The sequence below is a fragment of the Geotrypetes seraphini genome, chromosome 10 (genome assembly GCF_902459505.1).
Source record: "Geotrypetes seraphini chromosome 10, aGeoSer1.1, whole genome shotgun sequence".
Lineage (NCBI taxonomy): Eukaryota > Metazoa > Chordata > Amphibia > Gymnophiona > Dermophiidae > Geotrypetes > Geotrypetes seraphini.
The window spans coordinates 79,076,794-79,093,828 of record NC_047093.1 but is presented as its reverse complement, the minus strand read 5'-3'; the positions used below and the strand labels follow the sequence as shown (position 1 = coordinate 79,093,828).

The following is a 17,035-nucleotide window of genomic DNA, read 5'->3' as shown; positions in this document are numbered from 1 at the left end:
TGATATCCAGTTCTTCTCGTCTTGCTAGTGCTTCAAGTTCCCCCATTTTGTTTCCCAGGCTTCTGGCATTTGTGTACATACATTTGAGCTCCCTTTGCGCATTTGTATACATACAATTTAGTTCTCTTGGTGGTACCTTCTTGGATTTTTTAGTATTCACATCCCTTTTTGTATCCATTTGCGCTCTATCTCTGTTACTTTTGATTTCAGCATGCTCTTCCCCTTTGTCTGAGCTTGTAGTTTCTTCTTTGGAGTCTCCTGATGCCCGGGCCATCGACTGGTTGTCGACTGTCGGCTTTCCCCTGGCCTTTAGTTTAAAGCCCTCTCAATGGTCTTCTTCATGTTTTCAGCCAAGACTCTTGCTCCTTGCTTGGTGAGGTGTAGGCCGTTCCTTCTGTAGTATCTGCCACTTCCCCAGAATGCTGCCAGTTGCGCACGAAGTCGAATCCCTCCTCATCGCACCATCGTCTCATCCAGGCGTTGATTGTTCTCAGTTCATCCTGTCTCTTTCCATCCGCTCTCGGTACTGGGAGAATCTCAGAGAAGGCCACTTTCACCTCCCTGACCTTCAGTTTTCTTCCGAGTAAGCGGAGTTGATCCTTTAGTTCTTCCCTGTCGTACTTCCATCCGCTCACATCGTTGGTTCCCACGTGGATACGCACAGCAGTATCCTCTCCTTCTACGTTGTCTATGATCCTGCTGGCCACATCCTTCACTCTTGCACCAGGCAGGCAGGTGACCAGTCTATCTTCTCTCCCTCCTGCGATGTGACTGTCCACATTGCGTATGATGAAATCTCCAACGATGATCCCTATCTTCTTTATTCGGGGGTTCTTAGGGGGTCGTAAGTCCGTATCCATGGTGTATGCCCTGTCTTTTTCCTCTACCTCTGCTTCGGCCTCCTCTTCCATTGTAGTGGTGCCTCCATCCTCATCGACTGGACCCTCTTTCATGGTTGTTGTTGGGACCTCCACATGCTGCTGGTGGGCTTCCTCGATGAATCTCTCCAATTCCTCGATCACTTCGCTTCCCCTAGCAACTTCTCCTGCTTGCAGTTTTCTTCTTTCATGGCGAGGAGTTCTTCTAGTTCTATCACAGTTCCTTCCAGCAGCCAGACTTGCTGTTTCAGGCTTTCCAGCTTCTTGCATCGACTGCAAACATATGCCCTAGTCCCCGAGGGAAGGTAGTCATACATATTGCAACCGGTGCAGAAGACTGGAAAGCTCATCTTCTGTCTTCCGTGGCCGATCATATCTGGTTCCCCTTCTGAGTTGTCTGTGCTTTTGCCCAGCCAGCTGTGCGTGTCCTGACCTCCTGTTAGCTGTCCTCCTGTTTCTTGCGAATTGTGCAGGTGCTTCTGAGTTTCTGCGACTGCCTGGTCTCTGTGAGCTGCTGAGTTCTCTGCGGCTGCTTGTTCTAAGTGTGTGTTGTGTGGCTAGGTAAAGAAATAAAAATCAACAAGATTGTAACTTATGTTTTGGGGTTCTCTGTTTGTCAGCCTAGCTTCCTGGCTCCTTCCTAAGGCTCCTTCGCAAAAGCGCTCTTGCTAAGGCGAGCGCCTTTTCCGCTCGCCTTCGCCGCGCGCCGAACGGCTGTGCGCCGTTGGCTCCCCTCCTTGTAAGGGGGAGTCTGGGCGCGCTGGTGATGACGCGTTGGGGGTGGGCGGAGCTCCCTCTTGCCGCTACCCCACGCTGCTCTCTTCTGCTCCGGTTCTCCCTCTCTGTCCGCCTCCTCCTGCGCTCTCTTCGCCGGTGCCTGCTAACTCCTGCACCGGCTGAAGTTGCTGCTCTAACGCCGCGGTCTCCTCCTTGTTTAATTAGAAATTTCTGGAGGTGTTTTTGCGGATAGAGTGAATTTTCTGCCTCTAAGAAAAGGAAGATATAAAGTACATCTTTTGGATTTTGGAACTAATAATTCTATAAAGGGCACCTAAATCACGCCTAACACTGAGTGGGACTTAGGCATCCAAACTAAGTGTATAATGAGCAATTTAAGAGCCTTAACAAGCATTAATTGACACTTAGACATCCAAAGGATGGAGACGTCAGTTGTAGACGCGTCCATAATTTTATGGATGCCTATCAAGAAAACTTGTGTCTAACTCAATAGGCCTGGGCATGGTTTGGGCGAGGCTTCAACACAGACGTCCTTTGATTCATTTACATAACACTGAACGACCTAGGGCATCCATATCATGCCTATATTGTAGGCGAATGAAAACCAGGTCTACTTTTGAGCTTAGTTTGGGCTTCAGATAGACCTGAGTTTTATGGACGGAACTTAAAATATGTGCTGGGATTTGAACCCATGACTTCTGGAAGATGAGCACATGGCTTTTTCTGGTGAGCTACAGCTGCTTCCTTTTGGTTGTGGAGGTTCCTATCATGAGAGCTTAGTGATCCTAGCCATGTGAAAGTGAAAATACCTGAGAAGATCACAGCTTAGTAGATCCCTAAGCTATCATATCATATGTGAGGAAGAAAGATATTAGCGGAAGCTGCTGCGGCTCAAAGGGTAAAAGACCTGTTCCCATCTTCCAGAGGTTATAAGTTCAAATCCCAGCACATTTTAATTGTGGCATTCTACCTTGCAGGCGTACCTTAATGATCTCACAATGAGGTCAGCACTGTGCAGCTGCACACCTTCATTTGCAATGAAGTAGAAGCCATGCTAAGGTCTGTATCTGAATAGATATGTGCAACACACAAATAGAAGATTAGATTAGATTTTTTCTGTTTTTAAGCTTTTGCAAATGAAGTTATGTATGCAATCTATATATTTTTTCATGTGCTTTCTTTGCTTTCAAGAATGAGCTAATTAGAGCACTGTTTATACAGAAAAAAAGGGTAGCTTTTTAGCAAGAAACCTAAAGCTGTGTTTTTCATGTGCTGTGCTTCAGTTAATGGATCTTTTCCTCTAATTAGCAAATAGCATTGCTGTTTGTCCACAAAAATTGAAGGTTTTGTATGCAATATATCTGTTTTGATGTGCCCTGTTTACGTGGTTCTTTATTAAATGTATTTTGAGCTTAATAAAACAAAAATAAAAACCCAGAGAGCTATTTAGTAGATCACATTAAGAACGTCCAAATCGTGCCTAAGTTCCTCAGATCTATCTGAAGCCCAAACTATACTCAAAAATAGACCTCCTTTACAATGCCTATAGGACCTAGTTTTACAATTGCTGTGCAACTTGCTAGCTCATTTTGTAACACACTGGTTAAACCTACAGCCTTCTATCCTAATGTTGCTGGTTCAAATCCCAGTCACTCTCTCTGATGGAAGAGAAACAAATAAAACCATTAAACAGATCCAACTCCCAGTATCACAATTATAATGAAAAACAACCATAAAATTACCATTCTGATAATGCCATAATAATAAAATATTATAACATTAAGGACATTGTTTGGACCTCTAACTTTCACCTAAAACCTGATTTTCTAAAGGACGCCTAAAAAGTTAGCTGTCTAAACAGTGCTGAACGCCGCCGAGCGCGATTCTACAAAGGACCCTATCTTGAACATCTAAACGGTGCCTAACTTTAGACGCGCTTTGCAGAATCAGGGCCCAAATGTTACTAAACTGCATATCTAATATTTAATTTAATTAAATGCTGTTACATGAAAAACCATCACCTATCCTAAATATAAGAATCTTACTCACCTTCTCTATCTGTACCCAACCAGGAATACTTTTGAAAAGGTTTATTTGAGGGGAGTGGGTCCATCTCAAGCACTTTGTATATCTGACCAAATGCTAATAATCGCAGTGCATGCTATATTAAGAAATAGAAGGAAAATACAGTAATATTAGTAAAATTGCAGACCCAATTCATTGTACACATACTTGCAGAATACATATTATAAAGCATGTTTTTTATGGATATAAAAGCTTTATTTACCAACAATTAGGTTTTATAAGCCACCTTAAACTGGCTAAGTGGTATACCCATAATAAATTAAGTTAAAGTGCCCAATGGAAAGCAGTAGCATATGTTAGCTAAAAATGATTGTTTTCATTGCCCATTCTATCAATAATTATCAAGAAGAGTTATTTTCTAATCTAAAATTGTTGACAAAAATTAAAATGTATTTCTGAAAATTTTTGAGCTTGCATTGAAAAGATAGTCAGACAAAAGGTATTCTGGATTCGGCTCACACCTTTTTTAGTAGCTCAGTGTGTTATACTAGGTATTTTCCTATTCCTATTGGGCTCACAATCTAAATTTCTACTGAGACATTTGAGGGCCAAGTGACTTGTCTAAGATCAGAAGGAGCCGCACTGATATCTGAACTGGGTTATCTGATTTTCAGCTCACTGCTCTAACAGTTAAGCTATTCTTCTACTTCATGTACCTCTACAGCAAAAAAAAAAAAAAAACAAAAAAAACAACACAAAGAAAACCAACAAAATCAAGCAGCTACATCTACTTTCATCAAAGAAAAAAGTTATGAAAAATGAACGTTCTGATCTTGTTCTGGCTACCTGTGGCATCACACATCATAAGTTGATTTGGGGGCATTCGGTCTACCTTTGTATGAAGTTGGTTAAATATATATCTCAACGAGAACTTCGTTCATCACAACAAAAATCCTTTGCTGACAGTTGCTCAAAAGAGTATTTAGAACAAGGTATCTTTAAAAGATTTAAACACACTATATTATAAATCCCGTAGTGGAAAAATAACAATAATAAAGACTCCTAAATTCCCACTATATAAGAAAAAGTACAAGCAATACTAATTCCTAACTAGAGGGGCCTCAGTTAAGGAGCCTACGCAAGTCATAGACTCCGACCGCACAAGTCTGCGTAGATTTCCAGCTCCTTTGCTCCAATCATCGGCAACCCTCCAGTTCCTAACCTCCACTAAAATTATGTTTTAAATTTTATTATATGTAAATTTTGAAAAAGTTTTTCTTCTAAGTTTCAGCCAAAAGTTTAATAACACTTTATAAAATCTAAATTCTTAATTCTTATTATACTATTCTTATTATACTATTCGGTTTACGATTTCAATGCACTCTTTCTTTAAAATGAGACTAAATTTTAACATCCAAGTGTACATAGTAGAACTTAAGGTTACTTAGCTCCAGACTCTATATTCACAGCAAATTGCTTCAAAACATGCCAACGTGGCCAGCGTTTCGTGGAAACTTATTAAACCCACTGCTTCAGGGCCAGTAACGTGGCCAGCGTTTCGTTGAAACTTATTAAACCCACTGCTGCAGGGCCAGTTAGTAGAGCATGCTGCTGGAATATCTCCCTACTGAGACTTTCACTGTAGGGAGATATTCCAGCAGCATGCTCTACTAACTGGCCCTGCAGCAGTGGGTTTAATAAGTTTCCACGAAACGCTGGCCACGTTGGCATGTTTTGAAGCAATTTGCTGTGAATATAGAGTCTGGAGCTAAGTAACCTTAAGTTCTACTATGTACACTTGGATGTTAAAATTTAGTCTCATTTTAAAGAAAGAGTGCATTGAAATCGTAAACCGAATAGTATAATAAGAATAGTATAATAAGAATTAAGAATTTAGATTTTATAAAGTGTTATTAAACTTTTGGCTGAAACTTAGAAGAAAAACTTTTTCAAAATTTACATATAATAAAATTTAAAACATAATTTTAGTGGAGGTTAGGAACTGGAGGGTTGCCGATGATTGGAGCAAAGGAGCTGGAAATCTACGCAGACTTGTGCGGTCGGAGTCTATGACTTGCGTAGGCTCCTTAACTGAGGCCCCTCTAGTTAGGAATTAGTATTGCTTGTACTTTTTCTTATATAGTGGGAATTTAGGAGTCTTTATTATCTTTAAAAGATTATCATTATAAAAGGAAATGCAGAGCATACCAAAAGTGAGACTACAATGCAGGCCACAGTAGGCCAGGTTTCTTTAAATACAGAGTAGGCTGATTTTAAAGATTGCAAATTATCCAGGCCAACTACTGAGCAAATTGTAGATAAGATATGACAAACATTGTTTGAAATGTCTGCATGCAAATACCAGAAGCCTAAGAAACAAGATGGGAGAGTTAGAATATATTGCATTAAACAAAAAGATAGATATAATAGCCACATCTGAGACCTAGTGGAAGTAAGGTAACTAATGGGACACTGTCATATCAGGGTATAAACTATATCACAGTGAAAGAGTGGATTGAACTGGTACAGGTATAGCGTTATATGTTAAGGAGGGCCTTGAATCGAATGGACTGACAACTCCACAGAAGCAAAAACACATTGGAAAAGGGGAAGAGGATAGTGATAAGAGTGTACTACCGTCCACCTGGCCATAATGAACGGACAGATGCTGAAATGTTATCAGAAATTAGGGAGGCTAACAAACTGGTTAACACAATAATAGTGGGTGATTTCAACTACATAATATTGACTGGGCAAATGTAACATCAGGAAATGCTGGCATGCTAGGGAGATAAAAATTCCTTGATGAAATTAAAGATTGCTTTATGAAGCAGCTGGTTCAGGAACTAACAAGAGACAAAGCAATTCTAGACCTAGTTCTTAGTAGAGCACATGAATTGGTGCAGGAGGTAATGATGCTGGGGCCATTTGATAACTGTGATCAAAACATGATCAGAATTGATATAATCTTTGGAATAAATTCACACAAGAAATCCAATACAACAGCATTTAATTTTAAAAAGGAGATTATGGGCTCCTTTTACAAAGATGCGCTAGCGTTTTTAGCGCATGTACCGGATTAGCGCGCCTGAAAAATTACCGCCTGCTTAAAAGGAGGCGGTAGCAGCTAGGGCATGCTAAAACCGCTAGCGCACCTTTGTAAAAGGAGCCCTATTTTAACATGAGGAAAATGGTAAAAATGAAACTTAGAGAAGCAGCTGCAAAGGTCATCAGGCATTGATGTTATTCAAAAATACTATCCCGGAAGCCAATACTAGATATATTCCATGCATTAAGAAAGGAGGAAGGAAGACCAAATGGCAGCCGGTGTGGTTAATGAGTGAGGTGAAGGAAAATATTAAAGCTAAAAGAGAATCCTTCAGAAAGTGGAAGAAGGATCCAACTGAAAATAACTGTAAACAGCACAATGAATGGCAAGTCAATGCAAGGCATTAATAATAAGGCAAAGAGAGACTTTGAAAAGAAGATTGCATTGGAAGCAAAAACACAAAGTAAAAACTTTTTTTTAGGTATATTAAAAGCAAGAAGCTGGGAAGAGAATCAGTTGGACCACTAGACACCTGAGGGATAAAAGGGGCTCTCAGGGAAGACAAGGCCTTAGCGGAGAGATTAAATTAATTCTTTGCTTTGGTCTTCACAAAGGAAGATGTGAGGGAGTTACTAGTGCCAAAAACTGTATTCAATTCTGATGAATCAGAGAAACTCAAACAAGTCTCTGTAACACTGGAAGATGTAATGGGTCAATTTGACAAATTGAACAGTAGCAAATTGCCTGGACCAGATGGTGCTGATAGAATTGAAAAATAAACTTGCATAGCTATTGTTAGTAATTTTTCTTTAAAATCCAGCATAGCACTGATTTTTAAAAAGGGTTCCAGAGTTCATCCGGGAAACTATAGACCAGTGAGTCTGATGTCAGTGCCGGGCAAAATGGTAGAGACTATTATAAAGAATAAAATGACAGAACATATACATAAACATGGATTAATGAGAGAAAGCCAACATGGATTTAGTCAAGGGAAATATTGCCTCACCAATCTACTGCATTTCTTTGAAGAAGTAAATGAATATGTGGATAAAGGTGAGCCAGTTGATATTGTGCATTTGGATTTTCAAAAGGCATTTCACAAAGTACCCCATGATGACTTCTGAGGAAATTAGAAAGTCATGGGCTAGGAGGTAATGTCCTTTAATGGATTAAGAACTGGTTGAAAGACTGAAAACAGAGAAGGTTTAAATGGTCAATATTCTCAATGGAGAAGGGTAAATAGTGGATTAAATTCTAAAATTAAATGTTGCCATTTTTTTTTTTTTTATATGCCTGGGTGTTTTGATATATACTGTACTTGAAAAGTTTTCTTTTTGGAATGAAGGCTGACGTACCTGCCATGATTAAACAAGTTTCTAGTCGATTAGGCAAAATGAACCGCACCTTGAAGCAGTGACTGGTGTCACGAGACGTGCATGTTGGCGGCGGTACTTTTAAAGCATTGAAGGCAGCAAAGTGAAGTTTTTCACTTACTGCGCTGTTTAGATAAGTTACAAGTTATTTATCTATCTAAATAGTAGGCACTTTAAAAACAAAAAACTAAGCACTTTAAATGAAAAGTTTAATAATTTATAAGAGATCTAATGAGCATCACTGGAGCTGATGAGGAAGCCCAGCGACATTAAACCTCCATTAAACCAGTTCTTTGGAGGTTCGCTTCTGATGGCTCTAGTGTTTAAAGTATTATGAAGATGTATGATATGAGGGTTACGAGGAGAATGAAACATTATTAACCTCTATATAAGTATTTTTGAGATTATGCTGAATCTGTATGGTTTATGTGATTTGAAAAGTTTTTATGATATGCCTGGAAGAGTTTTTTCTTTGATATACGCCTGAATGACATATGCTGACCACTTTGTGATGTGCTGATACTGTTTTGGGCACTCACAGATTTTACAGCAACTGTTTAATGAATGAACACAAGCACGCTGAATATGTACCAGCACACCATTCGATATGTTTACCATAGTGCTATTTTTGGCTATTTTTTTATGATTGCTTAGAGTGGTTTGCTAGTTAGGTTTATGCTAGTTCAGCAAGTCATCAGTAACTCTGTTTTGATTGGTTAAACAGGCTATGATGTCACTAGTAGGAAGGGTTTAAATTGCAAATGTCAGATGTGGGATGGCCTCTTTGGCATGGGAGTCTTGAGCACTCGTCGTGCCATTGAAACGTAAGTGGAATTATGGCAGCTGTTTTGTTTTATGTAGTCCTCCGATTTATTTTGGACATGCCACTAACTAGCTTTTGTTTTTATAGGCTTTATCTTCCCTTTCTCTGAAGCAGCCGAAAGGAGAAACACTTTGGCCATCGTTGGTTGGGGCGGGGACTTTGCCTGAAAACACCTGCAGATAAGTTGTCTTTGAGGACTGTTTAATACAAATAATTATTCAACTAACAGTGGTTCCTGAATGCATACTGTTAACAACACTAACTCTGTTATTTTGAAAGTTGCAATCGCAGTTAAGATATCAGCTTTAACACTAGCAAAGGAAGTTTTTTGCCAATGACATTATTTACCCTCTCTAGTTAGAGTAGGGTTCTTTCCTAACAGTGTTCTGAGGCTTTTTCCTCCTTTTGACGCAACATAAAGTGCTTTTTGCTGTTATCTTGATTTCACTGATTGTTCACAGCTTTTGGGGGGAGATATTTGGATATAATTCTAGTGTTTTGGGTTATTTTGAGTGATTATTAAATAGTGGGGTTCCCCAGAAGTATGTGCTGGAACTGCTGCTTTTCAACATATTTATCAATGATCTAGAGATGGTTTCAACATATTTATCAATAATCTAGAGATGGGAATAACTAGTAAGCTAATTAAATTTGCTGATGACAAAAAGTTGTTCAATAAATTCAATGTAGATATGAAGACTTTTGTTGATAGCTAATCCCAGCTAAGAGGATGCCACGATCGTAATATGGTTGGTGAGCTCAATCCCATAAACTGCCGATATGCCTGGGGAAATCTAGCACAATGAGCCTAAGTCTTTATGGTGGATTTTAGCACGCAAAACAATGAAAGATTTTGCCTTTGGCTCATTGCAGGCTGATGTAACCAAACTGGCGCTGAATGGGAGGAAGTGTAGCTACTTCATTGTTTCGACGTGGAACATACCGCAGGAGAAAATTTCAATCGTATCTCGCTGGATCCCTTGGATGAACTCCAGGGACTGTTCTGTTCCGCAATGAAATGGTGGGACTTCGGGATTACTTTACTACCTTGGCAATAGAACTGGGCACTCGCATGGGCAAGTGGAGGCCCACTTAAAAGAACACAAAGATGCTTTGGCTTTGGTCGTTACAAGCGCCAAAGATCTGCAAGCGCTGCAAGTCTTCATTTATGACAATCTCAAAGATCTGGAGAATAGAAACAAGCGGGCTAATCTTAAGATTCGGGGTATACCAGAATCTGTGGGTTATGGTGACTATGAAAAAGTAGCTCAGTAAATAGCAATTATGCTAAAGATCTGTTACCCTGATCCACACTGGATATCCATATTGAGCAGGCTAATCAAATTTTGGCTGCCCCTTGGGGAAACATGCTTAGAAATATTGTGGTTTGCTTTAGAAACTGTAAGACTAAGGAAGCTATACTACAAAACTAGATCTCTCACTATCCTGAAATGGGAATCGGTCAAATTTAGTTATTATGATCGGTTGCTATCCCGTCTGGTTAATGAGCGTCAAATGGTGTAATCTCTGAGGTGAAATAGATACTGATTTGCCAAAATGAATATACTATGTATATTAAAAAGAATTGGCTAATGGTGATTTTGAAGGTATCTGAGTTGTCTGCAATATGTCTGGGGCGGATATGTATATAGAGGCATAGCAGCAATAACCTTATGGGGGTTTTAATGGATATTAAGACAAGATGAAAGAGACCTAATGGTTATAGTTCAAGATATTAATTCGTTCATTATTGATGGAGCAATATATGAAGTACTATTATCTATTTATAACCTGAAGTACATTTCACTTAGAGTATGAGCTATTTCTGCAATCCATGTATAGCTGGAGTAAGGCACATGTTTGGATCACTACTGGGTCATCCTAAAGGCAATGACTGCATGGTGATGTTATGTTCTGTTGATATAGTATTGTGAATTGCTTAATTGTATTTCCTTGTTTCCATGAGAAGGTTCTTTATGAATGACTAAATTATTTCTTAGTATATGTTTTATTCTACTAAGTGAATATATTTATAGCATTTATCTTTCTTTGGGTTTTGGACTCATATCAATTTCATTTTGTTTTTCATTGAAATTCATTGGCAATGAATGAATGTATTCCTTTATGTTGGGTTAGTTAATGGATTATACATGATTAGAAAGAAATGGATATTATTTATGAAAATCTATAAATTAACATTATTTTCTTACTAGTCTTATAGCCCGTTACATTAACGGGTGCTAGAATATATGTGTGTTTGTCTCTCTTTATTTCTTTCTCTCTCTCCTTAGCCGCTTTCTTTCTTTCTGTCTTTCTTTTTCCTTGGCTGTCCATCACCACCCCTTGCCTGCTCCCCCTATCCATTCTCCCTTCCTTTTACCTCCCCTGTGTCGACCACCACCCCTTCACAGCTCTCCTTATGCAGCAGCAGGCCTTCTCCCTTTGTTTTACCTCCCCCCTGTCCAGCAGCACCTTCCTTCTCCCCCTGTCCAACATTAGGCCTCCGTTCCTTTTTCTTCACCCCCCTGTCCATCAGCACCTCTTTCCTTCTCCCCCTGTCCAGTAGTAGGCGTCCCTTCCTTTTTCTCCCCCCCTCCTCCTTCTTATCCCTATGATACACTTACCTTGCTCTGCCCCTGATCAGAGGCTCCCGACAGCCGCCCAGTTGCACCCATTGGAAAAGTTCCCTCTGCGGAATCCCGCACCCCTCCTGATGCGACTCCCGCTGTCCCGCACCTGCCCCTGTGTCTTTCTTCTTGTCTTTCTGTGTCCCTTCCTCCCTCTGTCTGTCCAAAGCAGCATTTTCTCCCCCCACACCAGTTCCCTGTGCACCTGCCCCTGTGTCTTTCTTCTTGTCTTTCTGTCTCCCTTCCTCCCTCTGTCTGTGCAAAGCTGCATTCCCTCCCCCTTCCATTTCCCTCCCCCCACACCAGTTCCCTGTGCCTGCATTATCGTTTCCTCTACCCCCTTTCCCTTCCCACAGTCGCGACTACAAACGCAGGCCCGAGTCCATTGCCGGCCCCCCCTTCCCTTCCCGTGGGCCCGACTATACATGGCGATTCAAGCAGCGTGTGCAACAGTCTTCACACGCTGCTTCGGGTCCTTCTACTGCCCTGATTTACTCTGGCACGTCCGGAGCAAATCAGGGCAGTAGAAGGGCCTGAAGCAGCATGTGAAGACTGCTGCACAGTGCACACGCTGCTTAAATCGCCAGTCGGGCCCGCGGGAAGGGAAGGGGGGGTGGCAAATGAGTCGGGTCCCGGGCAGCGGAAAGTTTCTGGGCTCCTCGGTGGGGCGCTGAGTGGCCGCGATCCCTCTCCTCCAGACCCCCCCCCCCCCGGAGGAATGGAGATCGGCGGCTACAGCCGCTGGCTTCGGCGTCTTCTATCCACTGCGGCCAACCCTAGCGGAAACAAGAAGTAGTCAGAGAGGGCGGGCCGCAGTGGACAGAAGACAGCAAAGCCAGCGTTAAGACAGCATTTAAAAGCGGGTGAGCCGGCGAGAAGGAGGAGGTGGTGGTTTTGGCAGTGAGTGAGGGGGGAGTCGCCGGCTGTGCTTTCACGATCTGTCCTCCGCATACGCACTCTGGCCACGAGGCCAGACCGTAAGCCGCGCATGCGCACTTCCTAGCTGCAGCTCACGGAAAACGGACGCACACATAGGAAGTGCGCATGCGCGGCTTACCTTTTTATTATATTAGATTTTTCATTCAAGTAAGATATTTCATCAATAATATTAATGTTATTTATGTTTGGTTAGTTAATGGATTATACATGATTAGAAAGAATTGAATATTATTTATGAAAATTTATAAATTAATATTTTATTTATTTATTAATCGCTCAAATAATATATTTCATCACTATTGTCAATGGTATTTGAATAATTAGGTTTTTTTCTAGGGGTCTGATTATTAAGGTCATTGGTATTTATTTAAGGATCTTGAATTTTGATCTAGTTTTGATTTTATCGCATATGTTCTGATATATGTGTGTTCCATTTGTACAATTTTATCCATTATATTTTATAATAGGACCCTTGACATAGGTATATGCCAAAACATAGTCGTAATCAACCCCTTAATAAACTAGTGTTTTTTGTCATGGGACTCCTGTGAGCTCTCTTTATTTGATCCCAACTGTCTCTGCTGTTATTTCATTTTTTTATTCCATTTCCTCTGTGTTTGAATGAGGCTGGCAACATAATGATTTTACCAAAGACATAATACATTTATATGCATGTAGTGACACTTTGATCCCACTGCAAAACAGCTTGCCTTGGCAAAGGATAAATATATTCATTGGTCAAAGTCATATTCTTTCATATTTTCCTTTTAGTATTGCAATAATCAAATTTTGCCAGTGGGGAGGGGGGGGGGGGAGTAAACCCTGTAGGACACCTTCAGTCTTCAGTGTGTCCTGGAAGAAAGAGGAAATCAGCTCTCTAATAGAGAGAAAGTGGTTGAGAACTGGAAGAACAATGGCTCCATGGTATTATCACAATTTCATTACAAAGTCTGTGAATCTGTAAAATTTTTTCCTGCTGCTATAAAGGCAACATTCTTCAAAAGAACCATGGGTATGCTAATTGTGACTGCTATTCATGCCACTGTATTCGTAGACCTCTGCATTTAAAAATTGGCCTTCTTTGCTTTCACTTTTTTTCGCTTCTAAAAATGGCCACCAAGCTTCCAGGGAATGCGTTGCAAGCAACAACTCCAAAAGAAAGAAACATGTTACTTCTAAAAGCAGTACTGCAAATAAAAATATATGTTTACAACATTCTGAATGTTCTATATGGTTTCTGTCAAGTGCTGCCCCATTAGAAACCTAACCCTGTTTTTCCTATAGGATCCATTATTCACTTTCTGCGGTTTGGGGGAATCACATCCATGGCTGAAACCTAACATCTATTTTCCCATAGACACACTTTCATTATTTGCAAATTTGCAGCTTGCAAAGATTTTTGGGAGCCATACTGCTGTGAATGGCAAGAATGCACTGTCTTAAGCAGCAAGCATCCAGAACTTAAGCAGCAAGCATATGATGAGTTGCTTGTCAACATTTACTGCTCCAATATTATGTTAGTACTCTTGAAAACTAAGGTGGTTAACAAATCAATGGTTTTGAAGAAATTAGTGTTAGAGCAGGGGTCTCAACACATGTGGCCCGCCAGGTACTATTTTGAGGCCCTCGGTATGTTTATCATAATCACAAAAGTAAAATAAAACAGTTTCTTGATCATATGTCTCTTTAGCTATAAATTACAATATTATTATTAAGACTTAGATAAAAGGAAAGATTTATAAACTATAAAGAGTTTTACCTCATGCAAAATTATCATTTCTTTATTAAGACATTAACTATTTTTTTCTGAGGCCCTCCAAGTACCTACAAATCCAAAATGTGGCCCTGCAAAGTTTGAGACCACTGTGTTAGAGGGACAGTAAGACAAGAGTATAACTAAGTGATCACACGTGCTATTAGAACAAATGCCAACATGCACTTGTTCAGTTTTTTTTATGAAATAGCAGAAAAAGTCAACATAGTAGCTTAGTGGTTAGTGCAGTTGCCTGAGAACCTGGGTTCAAATCTCACTGTAGCTCCTTGTGACTCTGGACAAGTCACCAACAGACTTTTGGTCCCGTATGAAACCCCATGTACTTTACAATCATCTCAGCAACATCTTCCTTCGGTTCCATATGTTCATCAGTTATTTTATTCTGTAGTCGCTCCTACTCTATAGAATGGAAAAAAGGAGGCTCAGGGGAGATATGATAGAGACCTTCAAGATCATGAGGGGCATAGAGAGGGTGGATAGGGACAGATTCTTCAGACTGAAGGGAACAACATGTACGAGGGGGCACTCGGAGAAACTGAAGGGAGATAGGTTCAAAACAAATGCAAGGAAGTTTTTTTTCACCCAGAGGGTCGTGGACACTTGGAATGCGCTGCCGGAGGAGGTGGTCGGGCAGAGTACGGTACAGGGATTCAAACAGGGATTGGACGGATTCCTGAGGGATAAAGGGATCGTGGGATACTGAGAGAAGTATCCAGGAAATAAGTATAGAAACCCGACCAGGTCGTGCATGTGCAAAACCGGAGGGTTAGGACTTCGATGGGAAGATAGGACTTCAATGGGAAACCAGGGTGGCAAGGGGGCCCCTTCTGGTGATTCAGACAGGTGACCTGTTTGGGCCGCCGCGGGAGCGGACTGCTGGGCATGATGGACCTATGGTCTGACCCGGCGGAGGCACTGCTTATGTTCTTATGCCCTCCCCTTAGTGTTAAGAATGGAAACTAACTCGAATCATTTTAAAATTAACCTTAAAACCTCTCTAAGGATGCTTTTGAGATTTAGTTAAATGGATTACCTAAGTCTTCCCCTTCTTCACATCGTTCTTCCCATTACCTTTTCAATTTTTTTTAATTTTATAAATTGTAAACCCTCCCCTTTTTTCCTCTTGTGCCATATTGTGACAATTCAAATTCACATATATATGTCCTTTCCCTTGTTATTAATTATTTTTTGTTTTATATTGTAAACCGTTTTGGCATTAAAGTGGTATACCAAATCATAATAAACTTGAAACTTGATAGTAACCACAGGTGGTATAGCAAGTCCCATCCCCTTTCAACTATTTTTGGCCATTTACTTCACATAATATAATATGTTTCTGGGAATCACATATCTTGAGTCTCGTGTCTTGACTGTGCAAGATGACATGCTTAGCTTAAGAATTTACTATTCATGTGAAGGCTCTGCGGCCTTATATCTGATCCACTATCTTAAAGAATCTAGTTATTTTTTATGTAACAAGGAACTAGGGGTTACATGTAGCAAAAGACATTCACCATCTCATGAACTGCCATGGGAACTTGCGGCAGACATTTTTTCAGCGAGACTGCTCAGGCAGGAGTGTAAGAGGATTGCCCCTGCTCCGACTCATCCCACTGGACCACCAGTGATTAAAGCAGGCCTGGGAGGAGTCTTACATTGTTTCTCTGAGGAAGAGAGGGATGGAGGGAAGGAAGGAGAGAAGGAGGGGGATATGTAGTAGTGATTCTACAGGAGGGAGGGAGGAAAGGAAGGGGCACACAGTGATTCTACAGCTGGCTGACAGCCGGGATAGATCCCAACACCTTACCTCAGGAGAGGGAGGGATTGCTCCCCTTCCAGCTTGGCTCACCACACCAATGCACCACCAGGATTTACCATGGACCCAAATATAAACCAAGACCTCCATTTTTGGGCCATTTTATTGGCCCCCAAATGTCAGTTTATATTCAAGTATATATGGTACTCCACTCTGTATTTTACAGACCTCTATCATGTCTCCCCTGAGCCGTCTTTTCCAGGCTGAAGAGCCCTAGCCACTTTAGCCTTTCATCATAGGGAAGTTATGCCATCCCCTTTATTATTTGTGTCGGCCTTCTCTGTACCTTTTCTAATTTCAATACACCTTTTTTTGAGATGGAGGTGACCAGAATTGCACACAGTATTTGAGGTATAGCCGCACCATGGAGAGATATAAAAGCATTATAACATTCTCATCTGTTTTCCATTCCTTTCTTGATAATTCCTAACATTCTATTTGCTTTCTTAACTGCTGCTATACACCGAGCTGAGGTTTTCAAAGCATCCTCAACAATGACACCTAGATCATTTTCCTGGGTGGTGACTCCTAATGTCTGGCTAAGGGTGTTACATGAGTAGGTTATTGGCCATTAAACTATCTTATCAAATAGTAAAAGTCAATGATGAAATGACAGCAGAAAAAGACTTGAATATAAGGGACTTTGATACTAGGTTAAATTCACTGCTGTGCCCACTAGGCTGTCCCACTGCTCTATGGGGAAGTCTATGTGGCCAGTCTAGTAAAAATGCAGGTCCCAAAGGTTTATTTTTGTGTTTTTCCCTTAGATATTGGGTTTTTATTTTATTGAAATGGCCCTTAAAGAAAGATGCACTGAGCAAAAAAATGTCTAAAATATGGCACTTCTTGGACCAAAAAGATAAGACTTTTTCTGATTTGAAAATGACCATGTTTGGCACTAGATTTTTTTGACTTTTTTTGCAAAATGTCCAAAATTGGATTTGGATGTCATATTGAAAATGCCCCTCCATCTTTCACATATATTTGGTGTTC

At 40.6% G+C, this 17,035-nt stretch overlaps 1 protein-coding gene across 9 annotated transcripts in view; it reads right to left on the bottom strand.

Moving 5' to 3' along the window:
• Positions 1–17,035, bottom strand: part of STRBP (spermatid perinuclear RNA binding protein) — a 307,353-nt gene that overhangs the window by 79,057 nt on the left and 211,261 nt on the right. For all 9 annotated transcript variants that reach the window (XM_033959926.1, XM_033959928.1, XM_033959924.1 and 6 more), the window contains exon 10: positions 3,666–3,777. In XM_033959926.1, the coding sequence (XP_033815817.1) occupies positions 3,666–3,777 (112 nt within the window). The remainder of the gene's footprint in view (positions 1–3,665; positions 3,778–17,035) is intronic.